This window comes from Falco cherrug, chromosome 9 (genome assembly GCF_023634085.1).
Source record: "Falco cherrug isolate bFalChe1 chromosome 9, bFalChe1.pri, whole genome shotgun sequence".
Classification (NCBI taxonomy): Eukaryota; Metazoa; Chordata; class Aves; order Falconiformes; family Falconidae; genus Falco; species Falco cherrug.
In genome coordinates, this window is record NC_073705.1 from 12,348,716 (window position 1) to 12,368,052 (window position 19,337).

At 48.8% G+C, this 19,337-nt stretch overlaps 1 protein-coding gene across 5 annotated transcripts in view; it reads left to right on the forward strand.

The window, feature by feature from the left end:
* NSMF (NMDA receptor synaptonuclear signaling and neuronal migration factor) overlaps nucleotides 1-19,337 on the forward strand; it is a 52,828-nt gene that overhangs the window by 24,259 nt on the left and 9,232 nt on the right. For 2 of the 5 annotated variants that reach the window (XM_055720015.1, XM_055720018.1), the window contains exons 4-13: nucleotides 1,313-1,388; nucleotides 8,232-8,284; nucleotides 10,310-10,399; nucleotides 12,060-12,181; nucleotides 13,840-13,923; nucleotides 15,003-15,036; nucleotides 15,598-15,668; nucleotides 16,820-16,899; nucleotides 18,545-18,647; nucleotides 19,038-19,113. In XM_055720015.1, the coding sequence (XP_055575990.1) occupies nucleotides 1,313-1,388; nucleotides 8,232-8,284; nucleotides 10,310-10,399; nucleotides 12,060-12,181; nucleotides 13,840-13,923; nucleotides 15,003-15,036; nucleotides 15,598-15,668; nucleotides 16,820-16,899; nucleotides 18,545-18,647; nucleotides 19,038-19,113 (789 nt within the window). Of the gene's footprint in view, nucleotides 1-1,312; nucleotides 1,389-3,521; nucleotides 3,528-4,098; nucleotides 4,168-8,231; nucleotides 8,285-10,309; nucleotides 10,400-12,059; nucleotides 12,182-13,839; nucleotides 13,924-15,002; nucleotides 15,037-15,597; nucleotides 15,669-16,819; nucleotides 16,900-18,544; nucleotides 18,648-19,037; nucleotides 19,114-19,337 lie in introns of all 5 variants that reach the window. The other 3 variants (XM_055720019.1, XM_055720020.1, XM_055720017.1) reach the window with 3 other exon arrangements.

Genomic DNA, 19,337 nt, shown 5'->3' on the forward strand with positions numbered 1-19,337 from the left:
TTCCCGTGTTGACTCCTGTCTTACCAGAAAAAGGGGAGAGGCTTCCAGCAATTGTCCAGGCAAAACCTCATAAGGATATTAGCTCTTGTTCATAAGCTCTGCTTTGAATCAAAGCTAGTGGCTTAAAGCTGTGAAATATATTAAGAGATTGTCAGTCCTTTGAGATGAGTAGTCCCAGAGAAGTCTGTACAAAATTGTTGCCTAAAAAGGAATTTGTACAACTTCTCCTCCTTCACTGCTTGGGTTCGAGACTTCCAACAAGTAATTCATTTACAGTCTGAGCTGGTTTACGTTTCTTCTCTATCTGTTTTTTGGAGGAGAGCAGACATAGGAACTTCATAATAAGTATTTAGCATACTGGAATGCATTTTTCATTGCACATATATATATTTCCTCAGGGTGCCTTTATACAAGGCTTGACATAAACTGTTAGCTGAGAAGGAGTGTCTGTTACAGCTTTCTGTATGATTTCTTGGAAGCTTTGCTTCAAAGGAGGCCTCCCCAGTTGCATTTAGCTCTTTTTTTGCATCTGTAATTGCAGCCTCTTTTCAGGGAACAGCAGGCTGTAGTATGTTACGATCTGTACAAAACATTTGGTAAGATATCTTGTCTGTAGTAATTATGTCTGCAGTAGGCATACAGGGTTTGATTGGGTTTTGGCCAATGAAAGTGAATTAAAAAGAAAAGCTCTTGACAATGCCAGATTATTAATGACTTAAACACAGGTGACCAGATAAGCACAGAGTTATCTGCAGATCGCATAGCTGATGTGCAGTGTGACTTCTAAAACCAGAAAAACTCATGAAGGTCATCAGGAGCAGGTGTGTGAGGGGTTTACTGAAACTTCAGTGGCAGAAAAAGAGAGTATATCTCAGGCTTATGGTTCTGAAGAGAGGAAGGTGAATGCTTTTTTTTTTTCCATGGGAGGCTGTATCAGAAAGAACTGGATGAATGGGATATTTCAAATTAATGGTACTAAGGAAAATGCGGAGCCTGGAGAATGCTTTTAATGAAAAATGGTTTGTTCCCCTGTTGGTTTTTTTTCTTGTTCAAATGTCTCTTCTGTAATTCCTGGATTATACTAATCTTCCACGCTTAGGATAGAGCTTTCATTCTTCGTTTAGTAGCCTGATAGACAGGCTTAGCACAAATTTACAAAATACTCAGTGGTAGTGTGCATATATATGAGGATGAGACTATCCTGTTTAGTACAGGACAGGATGCTGAAGCAGTAGGAGAAGCTTGGGAAGTCTTGCTGTATGAACGATGTCTCTGCCCGCTGGATTCTCAGGTTCTGCTCTCTCTCTTCCAGATGATGTCCCCATACGAACCTGGTTCCCAAAAGAGAACCTCTTCAGTTTTCAAACTGCTACTACAACTATGCAAGCGTAAGTTGTAAAAACCACTGCTGTAGCTTTTATTGTGTATCTTAAAGTTCACGACCCACTCAAAGCTGTATCTGAGAGCCTGGAGCAACTGAGTTGTACGTTTGGCACCACAGTCTGAGGGTGAGAGAGAGAACCTTGTCTCTTACTTTTGTGCTTATTGGTTCTCTTTCCTACTACGCCCACTTGTTTGGTTTTACCTTCTTTAACTCCTTGGGCTACCCAGCTCTTCTCTGCTTCCACTATTTTCTCTCTGGCACTGTGCCCTGTCCCTGGCTGCCTCCGCAGAGTGAGGGTCCTGCAGGAGCACCAGCTGAGACCTTCCACCACTTGCTTCTGCTGCAGCCACTGCCCCAAGGGAACGTTATTCCAGGTTTGCCCTGCATCTGTCACTCCAGAGTGCATCTCTCTATGATGAGACTTAGTCCTACAGCTTCTGTGCTGGCCTGGTCTTTTCAAGAAGGTGTCAATAAAATCTCTGCAAAGTGCGAACAGATCTGAGTTAGGAGCAGCCTTTCCCTCCACACTCCACACAGGTTTTGTGCCTCTGGTTGTTGTGTGTTGGGAGGAGGCAGTTCTTGAAGGACTGAAGAGAATAAGGGAAGCCTCATTTCCAAGTCGTACCCAGCTTGTCAGAAGTGCTGCCCTCCTAATTTCAAGTATTTCCTACCTGGCTAGAAAGCCAAGGCAAGCAATGAGGGAAAGGAGACACTATTCTGCCTTCTAAGGCCCCTCTCCAGCCTTGTCAACTTTTTTCCTGTGTCCTTCTTCCAATGTCTGTGTCACCCTCACCTCTAGTGCTCTCTTTATTTCTCCTTGTCTAATCTGGTGTTCTTTTTGTAATCTATTTCTCTGCCATTTCTTCTTTCCCTCACACCTTTCCCTTGCCAAATCCTTAAAAAGAGGCTGATTGTTGATCTGGGGATAACCCAGACTGGATCAGACCTGTAAGGACTGGTGCAGGGAGGGCTGGAGAGCACTGGGGACAGGGCTAGCTGCTGAGATATTGGAAAGAATCTGCATCCCCCAGAAAAAATGCTTGTCTTCGTGCCCTTCCCCTCCAGCTCTGCTGGAGATGTGCCACCCTGCAGCATGGGGAGCAGCGTGGGGGAGGCATTTGCCTGTGCCGGTCTGTGGAATCTGATGCACGGTGGTGGGGTGCTAATCCCACCCTGACAGTGGGAGTGAGGAGCCTCCGTGGGCTTCTGCTCCCTGTATTGTCCTAGTGCTGCTTCTCTTACCTGACCCCTATGTCCCCCTGCGTCTTTTCCAGGGATTCTAAATCTGGTGGCATCCCGGCGGGGCAGCGCTCCTGGGCACCAGGCTGACAGGGCCTGTGGGCAGTTTGACAGATACTTGCTTTGCTGTTTAAAAATGTTGGCTGGAAACAGCGAATGGTATTTTACAGTTCTGGTTTGACACGCCAAACCATGCACAAAATCAGCACGTTGCCTTTGGGCACATCCTTTGGTAGCTGAAGGCATCTTGGCTGGGCACAAGGTTTGTTGCAGGTTGGTGGCCCGTGTCAGGGCTTACAGGGCTTGAAAGCCAAAGTGAGGTTGGTTTGGGGAATTGTGCCCTCAGGAGGAGGGCACAGCTCCCTTGGTTAATGTAGCTCCTTGGTTAATATTTCTGGAGATTCTGTGCTGCCTCTAGGAATTGCATAGCAACATCTCCAGAAGTTCAGGGCACCCTCCCTTAGCTGGTTGGGTTGGCTCAGCCGGGTGCCCCTGTCCTCCTGGACTCTGCTCTAGTGTTTTCAGCCCGCTGTGCTTGCTTCCTTCGTAGACCAGACAGTGCGAGCTGACTTCACAAGTCTTTGTCACTGTGATGCTGAGCTCCGGTTGTAGCCTGATGGGCCATGCTCAGCTGTCAGTTGTACATCTGCATGTTATCTGGGTCTACGTGGACTTTAATTTGCATCCAAGCCACACGCCAGCACTGCCCCAGGGAGGATTTGTCTTGGTCAAGTAGGAGTCTCACCACTGAGAAATGTTTAATTTAAAAAGCAGTTTCCTTCCACCTAACAAGAAATGTTTCTTCTGGAGTGAGAATTCCCTCAAAACACTGTCCGGGGCTGAGCACTAATGAATTCCTCTTCTCTTTATTTTTCCCTGCGTCTCCTGGAATCTCTAGCATCTCGTAAGTATAATCTTCATTTTTTTGTTTCCTTGTCTGTTGGTGTCCTGAATAAATTCTCCTCTCCTCTCCTGTCCATCATATTCACTCATGCTTTCCCTACGCTAGGGCTGTTTGTCAGGTGGTGAGAGGTTAGATGGCTACACCTGGTAGGCCTACACAGATCACAGCACAACCATCCTCATCTTCAAAACAGAGGCTACAGTTGCTAGCATGCTTTTGTGCCTCTTGGTCCTGCTGTACAGAGGTTTTGTGTGTGCAGTCTCCTAGGTCCATTCCTCCGTAGCAGGGATGACGGCTGCTCGCCCCTATTTTTGGGCCAGGCTCTGGCCAGTCTTGTATTTGTTTTAGGAACAACTGCTTGTTCAGCCACCTACCCTAGGGAGTGAGGACCTTTGCTGTGGGGAGTCTTTTGCCTGGCCGCTGGTGTGCACGCAGTCCTGCGAGGGCTGGCTGCCTTCCTCGGTCAGCCTAACCTCTCTCTGTTGTCTGGTGAGAGCTTCCCTGTCTGTGTTTCGTGTCCTCTCCAGTTCAAAGCTGTGTAGTCGGTTAATGGCTTAAAATGGTTTCCCAGGGCGTTCAGGGGCTACGCAGAGAGGAAGAGACGGAAACGAGAGAATGATTCTGCAGCTGTTATACAGAGGTAGGGCCCGTTTTCTCCCATAGCTGTAACCTTGCCTGGTGTTGCATGGGCCCTTCGGGTGTCATTAGTGACGCTTGATGACATTGAACGTGGTTGTCCCTGTCTGTGTTGCTCTTTGTAGGGACACTAGCAGTGGCTGTGTTGGAAATGTGGAGGTGAATGATGCTGCAGTACTCAAGATAGCTGATCTCCATCTTCTTAAAGGAACACTGTCAAGTTTCTTTCAAGCTTCCAAATATAATAGGCAAGATCTGTGTTTCAGGCAGAGAAATATTTTATATATATATAAACACTTAAAGGCATAGTTTCCCCAGCCCTATCCCAAGTACTTGGAATTTGAGTTTAGCTGAATACTTTTATGTGCTGTTGCTGCATCTACAAATGCACCTCAAAAATGTGAGACCTAGACAAAGTTATTATCTCTGGTGTCCAGGAGTTTATTTTTTAAATCTTTTTTTAAAGAACAGGAATGAAAGAAAAAGAAAGGAAAGAAAAAGGGGACTGATCATTGTCTGGGTATTACAGAAGAGCCCTGTTTTCCCTCTGCTGGCTTCACAGGGCACATCACTTAGCCACTATGGTCATCAGAACTGTTCCATTTTTTTAAATGTGCCAAAGCTCCTGTATTTTGGCAGCCTGCTAAGAAGGGTAACACAGCATTTGTGCCATTGGTTAAAAACTTGCCACAATCACTTCAGCACTGTTCAAAACAAAGTAGGAGAAAAACATCAGGTTTTCTTAACTGGGAAATCGCTGGGAAGACACTGTTTTTAGCAACTTAAGGGTGGTGGGTTTTTTCATCAATAATGAAGAGAAATGAAAATCAAAATTAAAGATGTTGTAAATAAATGGACAGTGTATCTTTAAAAAGAAAGAGATTTCTCAGAATTTGTTAGACAGAGGTGAGTCTTTGTTAGAAAATGGCTTGTTTGTGTGGCTTGCAAGTACAGGAGTGGGGCTTGTATACCTCGGTGATGCTGTGTAGTCAGGACGGAGTCATGTCATCCTTGTTTTGAGGGGCCAGCACGTCCCTTCACCTCCTGTGAACACTGCAGGTCTAGGCAGGATTGTACAGGGGGACCCCATCTGCATTTATCTTGTCATAAAAAAGGAGATGGGATAGCAGCGATGGGGTTTTGGCTGTGCCATGCAAGCAGATTCTGGCCAACCGTAAGGATGCTGGCAGTTAGTGTTCAGATCTGTTCTCCAGGGAGCGAGGAGGACCCCAGCCCCACTGCAGTTTCGAATGCTTGTGGTGCAGCCCTTCATGGCCTCTGGTGTTTTGGAAGTTCAGTTGTTATCGCACAGCTCTTCGGTGCTTGGCCCTGTGTGTCTGGTGCGCAAGGAGGCTAGTTTGTGCGGCATGGCACACAGTGGTGTTGCCTCGAGGGTGAGTGATGTCCAGTGGTTTGCTGAACCTTGTGGCGGCTGCAAGGAGGAGCTGGGGAGAAGAGCGTGAGAGGTGCTGTCGGGAGTTTTGCAGAGCTTGGATGTATGTCAGTAATTCTGTCGCTGACCTCTGTTTGGGTAATGAAAAGGCTTCGCTGCAGAGCGTGAATGATCCGCTGCAGGCAGAGCTGCAGAGTGTGTGCGGTGGGGCTGCCGTGTCTTGGAGACCCTTTGGCCAGGATGGATACTGTGGAGGTGGCATAGGGTCACGCAGACCATATGGCAAGCTGGAGCCTGTCAGGAGATGGACTCTTCAGGAAAGGGAGTCGTGAGGAGATGTTATCATTGTAACTTGAGGGGTTGTTGCTGTATTTTGATGGGTGAAGAGATCTTGATAATTATCAAGTAACACCGGGTTTTCTGGGTGCAGTTGCCAGGATGCCCACATTAGGAGGCAGTCCCAGGTTTGCACTTCCTTTCCAAAGTGCCCTTTTTTTTTTTTCTTTAAAGAAACGAGAAGAAAAAGGCTTTTGTCCCATTCTCTGAGCATTTAGTGTGATGGTTAACCTTGAGCAGCTGGATTCTCCCTGGAGCTGCTCTCCACAGTATTTAGGAGATGTATCTAGACAGCTGCCCTCATGGGAGAGACCAAGCTGTCTAGGCAGCTGGGAGCATCACTCCTCCATGGCGAAGACTGCTTTACTCCCCCTTCCCCCCAGGGTCTGAAGAAGCTCCTCTGTGGAGAGGACAACTGAGCATTTAACAGAAAAACAGATCGTACTCCAAAATGCCAAAAGCCCAAAGGATGTAACAGTGGCCTTGGCAATTAACATTGTTGTTCAGTCTGGTATGATCTTGGTCTCACAATTGACCATAAAGATTTTCATTCTGATGATTTACAACATACGTCAAAGACCTTTCTGTGTAAAGAATGACCCTGTTTCCCTCTAAAATACTGTATTTATTTAGTAATGTGCAGTAAGACAGCCCACATTCCTAGTCGTCATGCACTCCAGAAGGCTTTGTACAGAGAGCCAGTCCCACTTGTGTTAGTGAAGGAAATTGTTTTAGTTACTTGTCTAAAGGGCACAGTTGTCTGATCCACAGCAGTGAATCTTCACGTACCTAAGCAGAGCTAAAATAAATCTTTGGGAAACGACATTAATAGCCCAAGTGCAGATGGAAATTTGTCATGGAATAATGTTGCTTCCAGCTTCATTACCCAGCTGCTAGTTTTCCTTCTTGAGCTGCTGTATTTGGATCCTGATGACAACGTGGGATCCAAAGCCAAAGTAGGGGACCGTGCAGAAGGTGGTGTGGCTTAAGTGCTCTCCCACGAGGGCTGTGTTTGTGTTGACCTCTCTGGATAGCAGTAAGCGTATCTGACTTTCTCTGAACAACTTCATGTCGGTGCTGGGAGTGTCTTCTAGTCCAATTAGTTTGCTAAAGCATCTGCATGGTTGTAACATGGCCTTACTCATCCCACTAACTTGTGTGTGAGCCAGAGGACTTGTCATTTTACCTGTTTCACCAGCAGTAGTCTCTGTTGCTTGATATCTGTGGGGTATGTCGGTGGGGCAGAAGGAAATCGAGGAAGGCTCCTCGACTCCATGCAGGCTGCTAATACACGGGTTCACTGCCACCCCTGGGGCCATGGGGGCTGCACTGCAGGGTGAAATCAACCTGACTAAGTAGCGTTCACAGAGGGGTTACACTTTTCTTGATAGTCCATGTGTTGCTTCTTCCTTGTGTCTCTTCGGGTGTCCTGTTTGGTTCCTGTCCTGTTTGGTTCCTGTCTAGGTGAGTAATGAGAAGCAGGTCCCTTGCAACTCGGAGGGGCTGGACACGGAGTCCCTCTGCCATGGTCTCTCAGGAGCGGCTGGGATGGTCTGTCCTACACAGACTTGACTACGGGGTATATCTGCTCCCCAGGGCTTCTCCTCTGGTGGGCTTTCCCCTGGAGCTGTGTACTCTGCAGCCCCGCTGAACTCTGCCTGGGAGCCCTGGGCAGGGAAGCTCGTGGTTAGGCAGGCAGAGAGCAAGCCCATGAGGTAGTCAGCCTTGGTGAATGGTGCTGTTTGGGAGGAAGAAGCTGCTTCAGGCTTTCCCAGCTCTTTGCCCCGGAGAGCAGTATGGGCTGCATGGTTGCTAACAGTACGGGTGGGATTTTAGAGCAGCTGGTGTGAATGGGTTTGGGAGTGAGCACAGCCATGACCATGGTGCCTGCATGCTGCCTAGCAGCGCAGAGCCTGGGCGCTCCGCTTTCCTTCTGAAGCGTGTGTGGAAGAAAGGAGAGAGGGGAGCAGTTACTGCTCTTTCCCAGGAGAAGAGGGAGCATTGCCAAGCGTGGGCAGCGGCTGTGTCTTCAGCACAGTTACAGCACAGGTGTGCCTCAGTCATAAGAAAGTGAACACAGGCCGTGAGAACGGGACTGCCGTGCAGAACCTCACTTGCCGGACCACCAGAAACACTCATGCTCTTGACAAACATCACCATCCCCAGCACTAAGTAGGTGCAGGCTGGGAACCTGGTCTGCAGCTTTTGAGTGCCCAGAAAGAAATATGCTGTCTTCCCAATTTGACTTTTTATTCTCCCAGAGTTTTTTCCAGTTCTGCTGGACCCGGGTATTGCTTTGTATTACTTTTCTCAGAGGTTGTGTTTGGCCTTTCTTTTAGGAATTTTCGGAAGCACCTCCGCATGGTGGGGAGCCGAAGGGTTAAAGCACAAAGTAAGTGAGCACCTGTAAGATGTGGCTGTGAGGAGTTGGGGTTTGTGCTGGTGGGACACTGGGAACCCTGCGTTATGTGCAGACGCGGGTATAAAGCACCTAGCATTGGGCTGGAGGAAGGATTTGACCGGTGCCATTTTACCCTACAAAAAAGAAGGCCAGGTTATTGCAAGTCTCCAGGACGCATGGATGTCTGCGAGCAGCCTGTAGGCTGTTTCCAAGGACCCTCTGCCTTGGCCATGGGAGATCTCTGTGGCCTCAGTGGAAGGAGAGCTGCAACGTCCTTGTCCCACGTGCACCTGGTTCTCAGTGATCACCGGCGTAGACGCTTGCGAGGAGAACCAGAGCTGGGTTCAGCAGTGGAGCTGGCGAGGGACTGCCTGGACTCCTACTGAAGCTGCGGACCAGCTGTGGCTCCCTGGGGACAGTTGGTGCTTTATGTGCCACGCAGACTGGTGGCTTTCTCTTCTCCTTCCCTGACAACTGCCATCTGCAGCAAGACCTGGGGGAAAGTTGCCTGGTGGGAGCTGAGAGGACAGTGGAAGGGAGAAAGAAGAGGAACAGGGAAGAGATTGAAGCAAGGGGGAAATAAGGGAGTGTTATGCCTCACTAGGGAAGAAATCACTTCTTAGGCCTAGGAAATGGTGGTTCTTTTTCCCTGAGGAAGGCAACACTCCTCCGTAACTTGGTTGGGGCAGCTCCCTTATCGCTCTGAAATGGCTGAGATTGGTCTAACTGGCTCCCGAGAGCTGAGGATTGTTCCAGAAGAGGAAACAGCTTGTTCTTCCCAGCCCCTGGCCAGGCATCATGTACAGGCTGCACACAGCAAAGCATTGCTGTGTTGAATTTGCAGTTTTTCCTTTCTCATATGCTGTGGGAAGTGAACAGCAAAGAGCACTACCCTTTAAAGTGTCTTTATTGGCATCTGAGTTAACACTGCCTGAAATGAACAGGGCTTACCTCCTGCTAGAGCTGTCTGGAAGTTCAGGCATGTCTCTCTGCCTTGGTAACTCTCGGGTCATGTTTTCAAAGTTTTCTTCATGTGCACAATAGCTAAAGGCCTGGTTTTAAACAAAAGCTGAGGATGGAGATCACCTGAAGAACTTACTATGTGATTTGTCTCCCTGGACAGCCCCACTTGGACACACTGCAGCAGAGGACAGGTTGCTTCTCAGCTCTTGTAATGCAGATCTAAAGTGAATTCCTGTGCTGCTGCCATGAGATGATGTTACTAGATACACTGCCACAAACTTGCTGTCTGCTACCAGAAATAGGTGTTAGTGGCTATAAGTGGCTGTTAATCTAGGCATAGTGGCTTTCACATGGGCTTGCCAAGTCAGACGTTGTCATTGGCAGTTCCTAGGAATTTGCCTGCAGTGCAGCCAGCTGTGCCAAGCTCCTTGGATTCCGCTCAGGAAATGCAGGTACAAACAATATAATGCCCATGGGGGAAAAGAAAAGAAAGCCGGAGGAGGAGTGCTCACAAGAGTGCAGGCGAGCAAAAACTGAAGGATCTCCTTTTTCGCAAGACAATGTATAGAGCGTGAGCTTTCCAGAGTCCCCCGCTCTGTTTGGTCCAGCTCTGGTTGGGATGTCATTAGAACATGAAGGGAGAACTGACTGGAGAACGACTGCCTTCATCTGGTTGTGTATGTGTCGTTAGCTGTTGAGTACATCTTCCTGTGAGGCCTTTGAGTCGGAGCATTTACACTGGGACACTGGCATAACCTTGATTAAATTGAGGTTTGGGCTGCGTGCGTTTGAGGAGAGACCATCAAGTGTCCTCCTTTTTCTGTGTTACATATCCCATAATGGTCCTGCTCAGAAAGTGGGCACTTTGTCTTCTGCTGTCTAGAAGACAGACCTTTGCTGTGTGGAAAGGACTCGCGTTTGGCAAGCGGAAGAAAAGCACGAGGGAGTCTGTGATGTGTGGCTTTGGTGGAAATCTACTGGATGTTTTGTTTTGCTGGCAGCAACAGAGGTGGCTTTGGAGTCTGTTAATGTCGTGCTTTGGTTTTATCCTAGCATTTGCCGAACGGCGTGAGAGGAGCTTCAGCAGGTCCTGGAGTGACCCGACTCCCATCAAAGCTGATTCCTTCCATGACTCTCGAGAAAGTGAGTTCTGAGTCCTTTGAGCTTCCTCCTGTGGCCAAACCCTCCAGCTGAGGTGTTGACTGAAGTCCCACTGGAGTAACTCCTCTGTGCCCTTTTGTCCCATCTGTGATCCTTTTAGTTTCATGAGCTCTGAGCAAAAAACACTCCAGGTATATGCACCTGTTCATCTGTGTGTACCTGCATTTATTTGTAGAGCACAGCGCATCTAACCTCATGCTATTGTGCAGTTGCCAAAGGATACCCAGTGGTACAGCTCTCTTACAGCCCTCCGGTCCCATCATTCCTAATTTGCTTGGGACCAAAACAGCTACCTGGAAGCACACCAGTCCAAGGCTGCATTCACCATGGTGGGGCTAACCTGCCTGGCTTCCCATGCAAGAGCCCCTTCTGAGCTCTTTCCTAGGCTAGAATAGCTCAAGAGCACAGCTGTGGTGCTCCATGAGATGTAGCTTTGATTTCCTTCTGGTTGCACAGATGATAGCTTAGGGCAATCTGATCTTCCTTTGGGCTGCCAGGAATTCCTCTGGGAATCCCCAGTAATTCTGCAGTGTTCTGCTTGTGGGGACTGAGATGCTGTTGTGTTAATTTACGGAAGGAAATGCCAGCATCTTCTCACTGTCTTTTTATAAAGGGAATGGCTGTTTTACCCAGGTTTTATTGAAACTCTGTAGGCAAGGGACTTGGTGGATATGAGTTTGCCTATGTTGAAATGGGTTGTATTGTGAATGAATTTCACTAATGAAATGAACTGACCTACCAGGTAAGCATGAGATCCAGGCCTTCTACCTGTAGAAAACTCTGTACCAGGTTGTACGGGGAGATGTATGCAAGACCAGTTCAAAACGTGACCTGATGGTTCCTTTGCAGTCTGATTCCTCCCCGCTCCCTCAGCTAACTCGGAGGCGAATGGAAAAGACGTGGCTCAGACAGGCTTCAGGCACTGCCCGGTGACACTTGGACATCCCAAAAGGCACAAATAGCGGCATCTCAGTTCTCTTTCCTTAGTCCCTGGCTTCAGGGAACCATATCTAATTTTAACCTTTAACGGTCAATTATATTCCTTCCAGATGTTGTTTTTTTTTCCCCAGGAGGCATTGAAGGCCAACAGGTAAGGTCAATTTGGAGAGCAAATTCAAGTATACCGTTGCAGTCCTGGTGTGTTTGCTACGGCTGTCCTCACGGTCTGGGATGTCTCTGCCAGGATCAGTTTGACCAACACAGCAGAGTTTCTTTATAATCGTTCAGAAGACATAGAGCAGTAATTATTACAAGGAGACCAGCTTTGAAGTCTTTGGACTTTTTGCTCATCAGCTTGGCAATGTTAAAGTGTAGAGCATCTGTCCGTGTTCTGTCTCTTCTCATTTCTGAAATGACAGGGTGACTGTTGTGAATTAGCATTTGAAAGGGTAACCTGGTGACTGTGAGAGTGATGAAAAGTCATGTGATACGTGTTACCAGGCTCTGCGTGTGCACTCTTCATTCGTTAAATGTTTGCCTGTTCAGAGATGCCAGCCCCAAAGAGTGGTGTCTGTCACTCTGTGGAAGAAAGGAGGGCACAAGTCTCATGGCTTGTGGTACCTCTTGCGAGCTAGCTGCCAGGCAGGATCGAGTGGGGAAGGCAAGCTGTTCTACCCTAGTAACGCAGGCTGTGTTCTGGCAGGCCATGACCTTCAGGATTCCTGCGGCACTTTGGATGGTGACTTTGACTTGAACTGGGAAGCAGAAAAGGAACTTGAAGCCATGGCGTGTGATGGAGAAGACTTTATTCCACCAAAAATAATGGTGAGGATTTCCAGCTCAGCTACCTGTATCTCCTCAGGCTCTGTCTGTCCTTTCAGAGGTGCTGAGTTTAGGATTGTCATGGGCAGAGGCAGGTCTTCAGTATGGGCAGCTCTTCTGGTGTGAGTGAGAGTCACTCAGGGATCAGCCAAGACATGACATGGTATTCAGCATCTGTTATTACTGGGGATAGTGTGCTGAAAGAAAACTAGACGCGGAAGAAACCTGTAGTCCAACCCCAAATCAGAGCAGGACTGTCACCAGCACGGAATTGAGTTAGCCCGAGTCATGATAACTCTGACAATAGACACCCCAGTCCCAGCAGTCCCTCGCTCGTGTTTTTACTTGCCTGATTCGCTTTGGAGCCATATGTCATCCCTTGAGATGCTTTCAGCTCCTTTATCATTCCTTGATACTAGACTTCCCCCCGTGCTCCCTGCTGCTGTGCCCTGTGGGGTTTGGCAGACAGGACCAGGGTCTGACACATCCCTTCTCTGGCCACATGCACAAGTACTCGGGCAAAACAGGGTCTCAAGCTTCCAGCTTGTTCTCAGGGCAGCATTCCCAGTCCAGCACAGCAGTACCGTGTTGGAATGGGTCCTGCTAAGACTTGGGAAGAGTGAAGGACATGGGGACGGTCTGCTGCTAGATCTGTTCCCAGGCTCTCTGTACAGACTCAGCCCTAAAGCACCCTCAGGGCAAAGTGACCAGGTGAGACCCAAACGCTAGGAACCCAGCGCTTGGGTTTGTTCAGCCCTTGACACCTCTAGTGTGTCTCCCCGGGTGGTGTATGGGATGAGTGTCCGTCCATAGACTCTGTATACTGTGCCTCTTCAGAAACTTTACGTTAACTCCCTCGTGGCCAAAGCAGTGATGTGCTGCCTGCCAGGAGGGGGGGCTTTGAAGCCAGCCCCAGCTGAAGCCCAGGCTGCACTTAGGAGCCCACCAGCACTACTGCCTGCTCCCTTCTCGCAGCAATGCGCAGAGGCGCCTGAAATCACAGCACAGCCGAGTTGCCCGTGTTCCCATAGCCCTTTGGCTTGTGCTGGTGGCAGGTCCATCCTCTGAGGCTCTCCTGCTGATGGAACCAGCTGAAGCTTCAGCCAGTGTTGCCAGGCAGCCTGCATCTGCCTGACATCCTGTGGCTGTGTCTACCTGTGCCTGACGCCATTTCATCCCTCGGCTGGTTCCTCTTCGGGTGTACAGTCCCACCACCAGCCAGCTACGCGTGCCAGTTTTAACAATCCTCTGCAGCCAGGAGCAAAGACCCTGGCACAGAGGAAGGCTGTACAGGAATCGCCTTTACTGGGTACAGCCATTCGTGGTGACGCACGAGCTTTTTCATCCTCTGTGCACACTGGTCTCCCCTTTGAAAACTCTTATCTTGGGCTCGGTCCTGCCTTTTAGGCAGAGCTGTGTGCTCGTTTGTTGGGGGTCGAGGAGACTGTGACACGTGGTGTACTTGGCAGGCCTGGGGGTGCTCTGCAGTGGAGCAAAGGCTTGGAGGACCTTCCCCAGGGATGCAGGTAGGCTGAGTTAGCTGCTAGTTAGTAACACCTCAGAGGAACTGAACAGGGCGCTGTTATCACGGCCTTTGTGCTTCTGTCCAGACTCTTACTGGCTCCTCCTCATGCTGTTGCACTTCTTGTTTCTCCTTCCAGCTCATTTCTTCCAAGGTGCCCAAAGCAGAGTATGTCCCAACAATTATCCGCAGGGACGATCCCTCTATCATCCCCATTCTCTATGTAAGTATGTCGCGTCTGCCATGTCTGAATGTGTGGGAACAGGCTTCATATGGAGAACTTTTTCTTTTTTAGTCCCTATCCCTAGTTCCTGTTACAGTGATTCCAAAACACTGATGTGATTCGGAAAGGCTGTCAGGAAAGGGCTAGGGGTGTGCTAAACCCAGATTTGGGGGCTGGGATTGCTTTGGGGGAGCTCGGGTCAAGGTGGAAGAGTAAGGTGGAGTAAAAACTGCACGTGTGGGCTGCCAGACTATGCAGGCACAGCCAGGCAGCATGGGGAGGTTAACAAGGGGAGGCAGGACAGGCCTGAGCCCCCAAGCAGAGCTGTGTGCTGCCAAGCTTAGGGCTCCTCCTTGTGCTCAGCCTTGGACAGGATGAGCAGGACCTCAGGGCTCTGCAGTGAACCATGAACCCCATCACCCTGTGTGCAGTGGTGTGTCCCTGTAAGTCATTAATTTAACCTTAATTTTTCACTCCAAGTCCTGCCTGAGCAGGTGTTTGAAACACCAGCAAGGAGTCATGGGTCTTTTTTTCCTAATCGCTTTATAGTCCTGTAATTTGAAAAAGAAGAGTGGGACTGACAGCCCAGAAAACTCAGTCTCCGCATGCAGCAGGCAGTGCTGTGGGAGGCTTTAGCTTTGCCGCCTCTCCGAGAGTTGTCTGGTTGTCCTGAGGACCCTGCGATGCCAGAGGCAGGTGTGCTGGGAGCGTGGCTGTTTGCCAGCTTGAACACGTGTAGAGCCGGAGGCTGGCTACACAACATGGGCCAAGAGGCAAATACACGCTGCTGACGCTGACTGTACGGGTGGTGTGTGCTTTGGATTTGTCTGCAGGATTCCTCCTCAAGCCTTTGGATGGACTTGGTCTTCTTGGACCATTCAGTCTTCAGCTTCTTTGCTGACATGCGGTTTAGGGTGGTAATTACTGTGATGTGACTAGAAGCCGTCAGTATAATCATGCTCTTAGAGCATCCGTTTGCCTGGGAATGGGATTGTGTGCGATATTAATCACTATAATAATGTCATGGGAGCTGGTGTAGTGACAGTGAACCTTCTTGTGTCTTCTCTCTTGGTTTACAGGACCATGAACATGCCACCTTTGATGACATCCTAGGTACGTGAGTGTTACCTCCTTTTCTTAACTCCTGCCCATTGCAAATGTAACTGATCGATATGTTAAAGTCACTCCATTGCCCTGTGCCTCAGCTGCCACTCATGAAAGTGTTTTCGTCACGCCAGTGATACCTGACAGTCAGTCAGCAGCTGTTGGATGTGCTGCAAAAATAAAACTTCACCTCTGTGGCCCTTTTCTATGTCAAGCTTCTGGTTTATGAAAGGAAAGCCGAGGCACAGGGCAGCAAAGGTACCTGTTGACTGTACTCTGGTAGGTGAGCAGGAGCATTAAGGAGGGTCAGGACAGCTGGGTCTGCTGCAATGCCATGGTCAGTGTTGAGCAGTGTCTGGCGCTGCACCGTACCTTCTCTGCCCTGTGAAATGCTGGGGTTCCCTGCTTTCCACAGCCAGAAAGCAAAGGGTTTTCTTTGACATCAGTGGGCATGTAGGTGCTGAGCACCTCTCGCAGCTCAGCCTCCTGCCTTCAGGACTACAGGGAGAAGAAATAAGATTAACATTTAACTTCCTCCATGGATCATCTTTTCCAACTTGTTTTTTGCAGAGGAAATAGAGAAGAAGCTTAACATTTATCGGAAAGGTTGCAAAATCTGGAAGATGCTGATATTCTGCCAGGTACATGACAGTTGTTAAGCGCTTGGATGGTTTGTTGCAAATTTGTCTTTTTCTCCAGGGAAAATTACATAGAGGAACCAATATTCCAAAGTCAGGTTCTGTTAAAGTAACTGCATGTGTACAGCTTTCACTTCTCATTTCCCCAGACAGCGAGCAGTCTCAAGCTGCTGCGACAGCAGGAAATAAAACCTGATTTAGTGGGCCAAGTCCAGAGCTGGGCTGCTTCTCAGCTGCTTTCAAGGAAACCCAGGCAAACTAGCATTAGCGCAGACCTCAAAAGGAGGATTCCAGAAAGAGGAACAAGCATTTGCGATGTGGTGGTAACAGTTTTCATACAGCCTTAGTATAGCAATGACAGTGGTGCGTGTTGTGGGTCAGACCGGCAGGCAGCACAGCCCAGAGGCCAGCGTACACGGGAGAGGGGTCAGGGTACAGGCTTGCCGAGCTGCGGGTGGGACGGATTCAGGCACTGCTGGTCTGGGGCTGGTCAGGGATTTCCTTCCCAAGTCTCTTTTTCCTCAGGGTGGTCAGCTTTGGACTTCCCCAGCAGCTGTGCAAGGAACCATGAAATGGGAAGTTAGGAAGGTAATCAGACTTGAACTCCCTCCCATGTGCCTAATGCTGTGAAACAGCAGGGTTTTGCGGCACACTGACCTGGAGGTTGCGACTCTTAATTTTCCTGACGTTGTTCTCAGTCTTTTTACACCTACTGCTGCCAAAGTCCAGTTCTTCTACAGCGATGTCTTGCCTGCTTATCCCTGCTTCGCTCAGCTTCTCATCTGCCTACCGCAGCAAGTCCCCTAGCATCCCCAAATTAAAGGGACTTTCTTGTCTTCCCTATTACTCTTCGGCCACCCATAATGAAGGTTTTTATCTATTTTTTTGCCTTTCTGGAGCGAGGTGGGCATATAACTGTAAAAAATGGAGAATCCAACCCCCAACACACTTGCTATATGTGAATATTTCCTGAGCAGCAGGTGCCTGCGGTGTGTGCGGTGGAGGTTGTAGCAGCCGTGCCAGCCTGGTGTATCTGCTCTGCTCCCTTGTGGCACTTCTGGGGATGGCTGTGCAGGACAAGAAACATACCCAGGGCTTGTTTCTGTGCAAAGTGGTTTCATCTCTCTCTCTCTCTCTCCCCCGCTCTCTTGCAGGGAGGTCCTGGTCACTTATACTTGTTAAAGAACAAAGTTGCCACTTTCGCCAAAGTGGAGAAGGAGGAAGATATGATCCTGTGAGTGGCTGTGATATGTTCTGGACTTGAATAGCACTTTTTCTGCTCGGTTTGCTTCGTGTTTGTAGTAGGTGGCTTAACAGGAGAGGTGAAGGGAGCTGGGGTGACTTGGTCAGGGGAAGAAGAGGCTGAGGGGGGACCTAGCAGCAGCTTACAGCTCCTTCAAGGGGGAGCTGCAAAGATGGTAGAGCCAAGCTCATCCCCGGGGTGGTGCAGCCCTGGGACAGGTCACTAGAAGATTTATGCTTTTATCTGCTGTTCACTGTCTCTCTGGACTAGAGACTATCAAGAAAGGGTAAAAAAGGTTATTTCCTCTCCTAACAAAGGCTCCGCTGACCAGAAACCAGAACATGTACCTCATGCCTCTGTTGCTCAGAAGTGGCTGAGATGGCATTTCTATGCAGGCGACTAGTGGCAGAAAGCCAAACCGTTCCCCCCCAGCTGTCTCTGGTAGCTGCCCTCCTAATTGCAGGGGGAAATGGCATTTGTCTCTGCAAAGCCTGCTCGAAGTCCAGCATGGTACTGAGGAAGATTTTTCCTAACATGCCAGCCTGTCAGCCAGGGATGCTGAGGCAATTTTGCTTCTCCTTGCAGAGAGTTAAGCATTGCTTGTTTTGCAGCCTGCTCACTTGTGCTGGCTCAAACGTACTTGGCTAACAGTGCTTCGTTGTGGGGGAGAGGATGTATACCAACCTGTTCTTACACAACTTTCTGTTGGCATGAGAACTGAGTACTTAAATCAACATCTGTTCAGCACGCTCATGCTCTGGCACAAACGCTGTCAATAAAATTCTTCCGCACGTGTGTGCGGACATGCTTCTGAACACATTCCAGGCATAGCTGGTGCAAAGCTGGTAATTCAGGGACCTTTGGAAAGCTGTGAACACGCAGCTGAAAACTTGGGTGCTTGGAAGTGAATGTTTCCACCCAAGCTGTATGTCCCTGGGAGGCAGTCATGGAAAGCCTTAGGCTGCAGTCTGATCGCAGACCCTACAGAGGATCTGCTGGGCTTTAGAGCCCCCAGAAGTCTGTGCTAAGCTGTTGCACGAGGGAGGTGGTTGGATTTCATGCCCCTTGGGCACAGCATGCTGGTCAGCGCTCACAAAATATAGCAGGTCTGGTGAGCAGCGCCAAGCAAGGGCTAACATGGAACAGCCTGGTTTGGTGTTCTCTCTAGCTATGGAGAAGAAGGGCCTCTCCAGCTGTTCTCTGCTTATTTCGTGCCCTGGAAATGAACCAGTACACTGATAACACTCCTATTTAGAAAGGGCAATTATTAATAGGAATGGGAGAGAGGATATTCGAGGGAACTGCTACAAGAAGAGGATGCTTAGTAAAACTGTCAGTCTAAAAGCAATCCTGGTGGACTTTGCTCCCTTCACTTTGGAGCTTCCTTGGGTTGTTGGGCTACTCCTCCTTCTCTACCACATGACTTGGACCTGCTCCTCAGACCCTTGCTCTGCCCCTGCTTTTCCATGTTGAAGAACCAGTGGTTCTTCCTCAGCAGCTTGCTCCTCAGGCTACAAGCCCTAGGCCCTTTTTGAGCAGTGTGCACACACATCGTTGTGATTAGTCATGCATATGAGGAGATAGATTTATTTATTTATTTTTAATTATGTATTCTGGGTTTTTTTATTTCTTCCAGCTTCTGGAAGAGGTTGAGCCGGCTGATGAGTAAAGTCAATCCTGAACCAAATATCATTCACATCATGGGCTGCTACGTTCTTGGAAACCCCAATGGGGAGAAGGTAAGAGTTCCTGGGTTGCTTCTCGGGGTATGTCTGCTGAGTAGCACCAAGCCCACAGAGGCAATAGTCACTCTGAAGTCTAAACCTTCCTCTTCTGCTGTGGGGAACATGCTGCTATCCTGTCCTATGAGTGGCTGTGAATGGGCAAACCACCCCATGGATTGTGCCTTCCCCAGAGAGCAAGGGAGGAATGCTAAGTCATGTGCAGGACAAATACTGAAGCCTTTGAGAACAGTCATTCATTCAAAGCACTTTATTTGTGCTGGTGAGCTAGTTGTTTTGAAGGACGTGAAGGTTTTCTAGAGGTAGGGAGCAGGATGGGCAATTCTGGGTACCCTGGAGGTTTGTCTTTGTTTTCAGCTGCTAACTCTTGATATGTTTTCCTTTCAGCTATTTCAGAATCTGAAAAACTTAATGAATCCTTATAGGGTTGCCTTTGAGTCCCCACTTGAACTATCAGCTCAAGGTAATTTATTTTCTGTAAAAAGACTCACACGTTCCAAATCGGCCTGCCTCCTTCAGTGGGCAACTTCCTGAAAAAGCAATTTTGAACTCCCTTAAGCCCAGCCATGGTCTTTATTTTGCTTGTGTAGTTCAGTTGCTGAACCTGGTTTTCCCTTTCAAATCCTCCATGTTCACATTCCATCTATCCTGTTTGTTCTGCCTGAAGCTGCAGAGCCCTCACCCAGC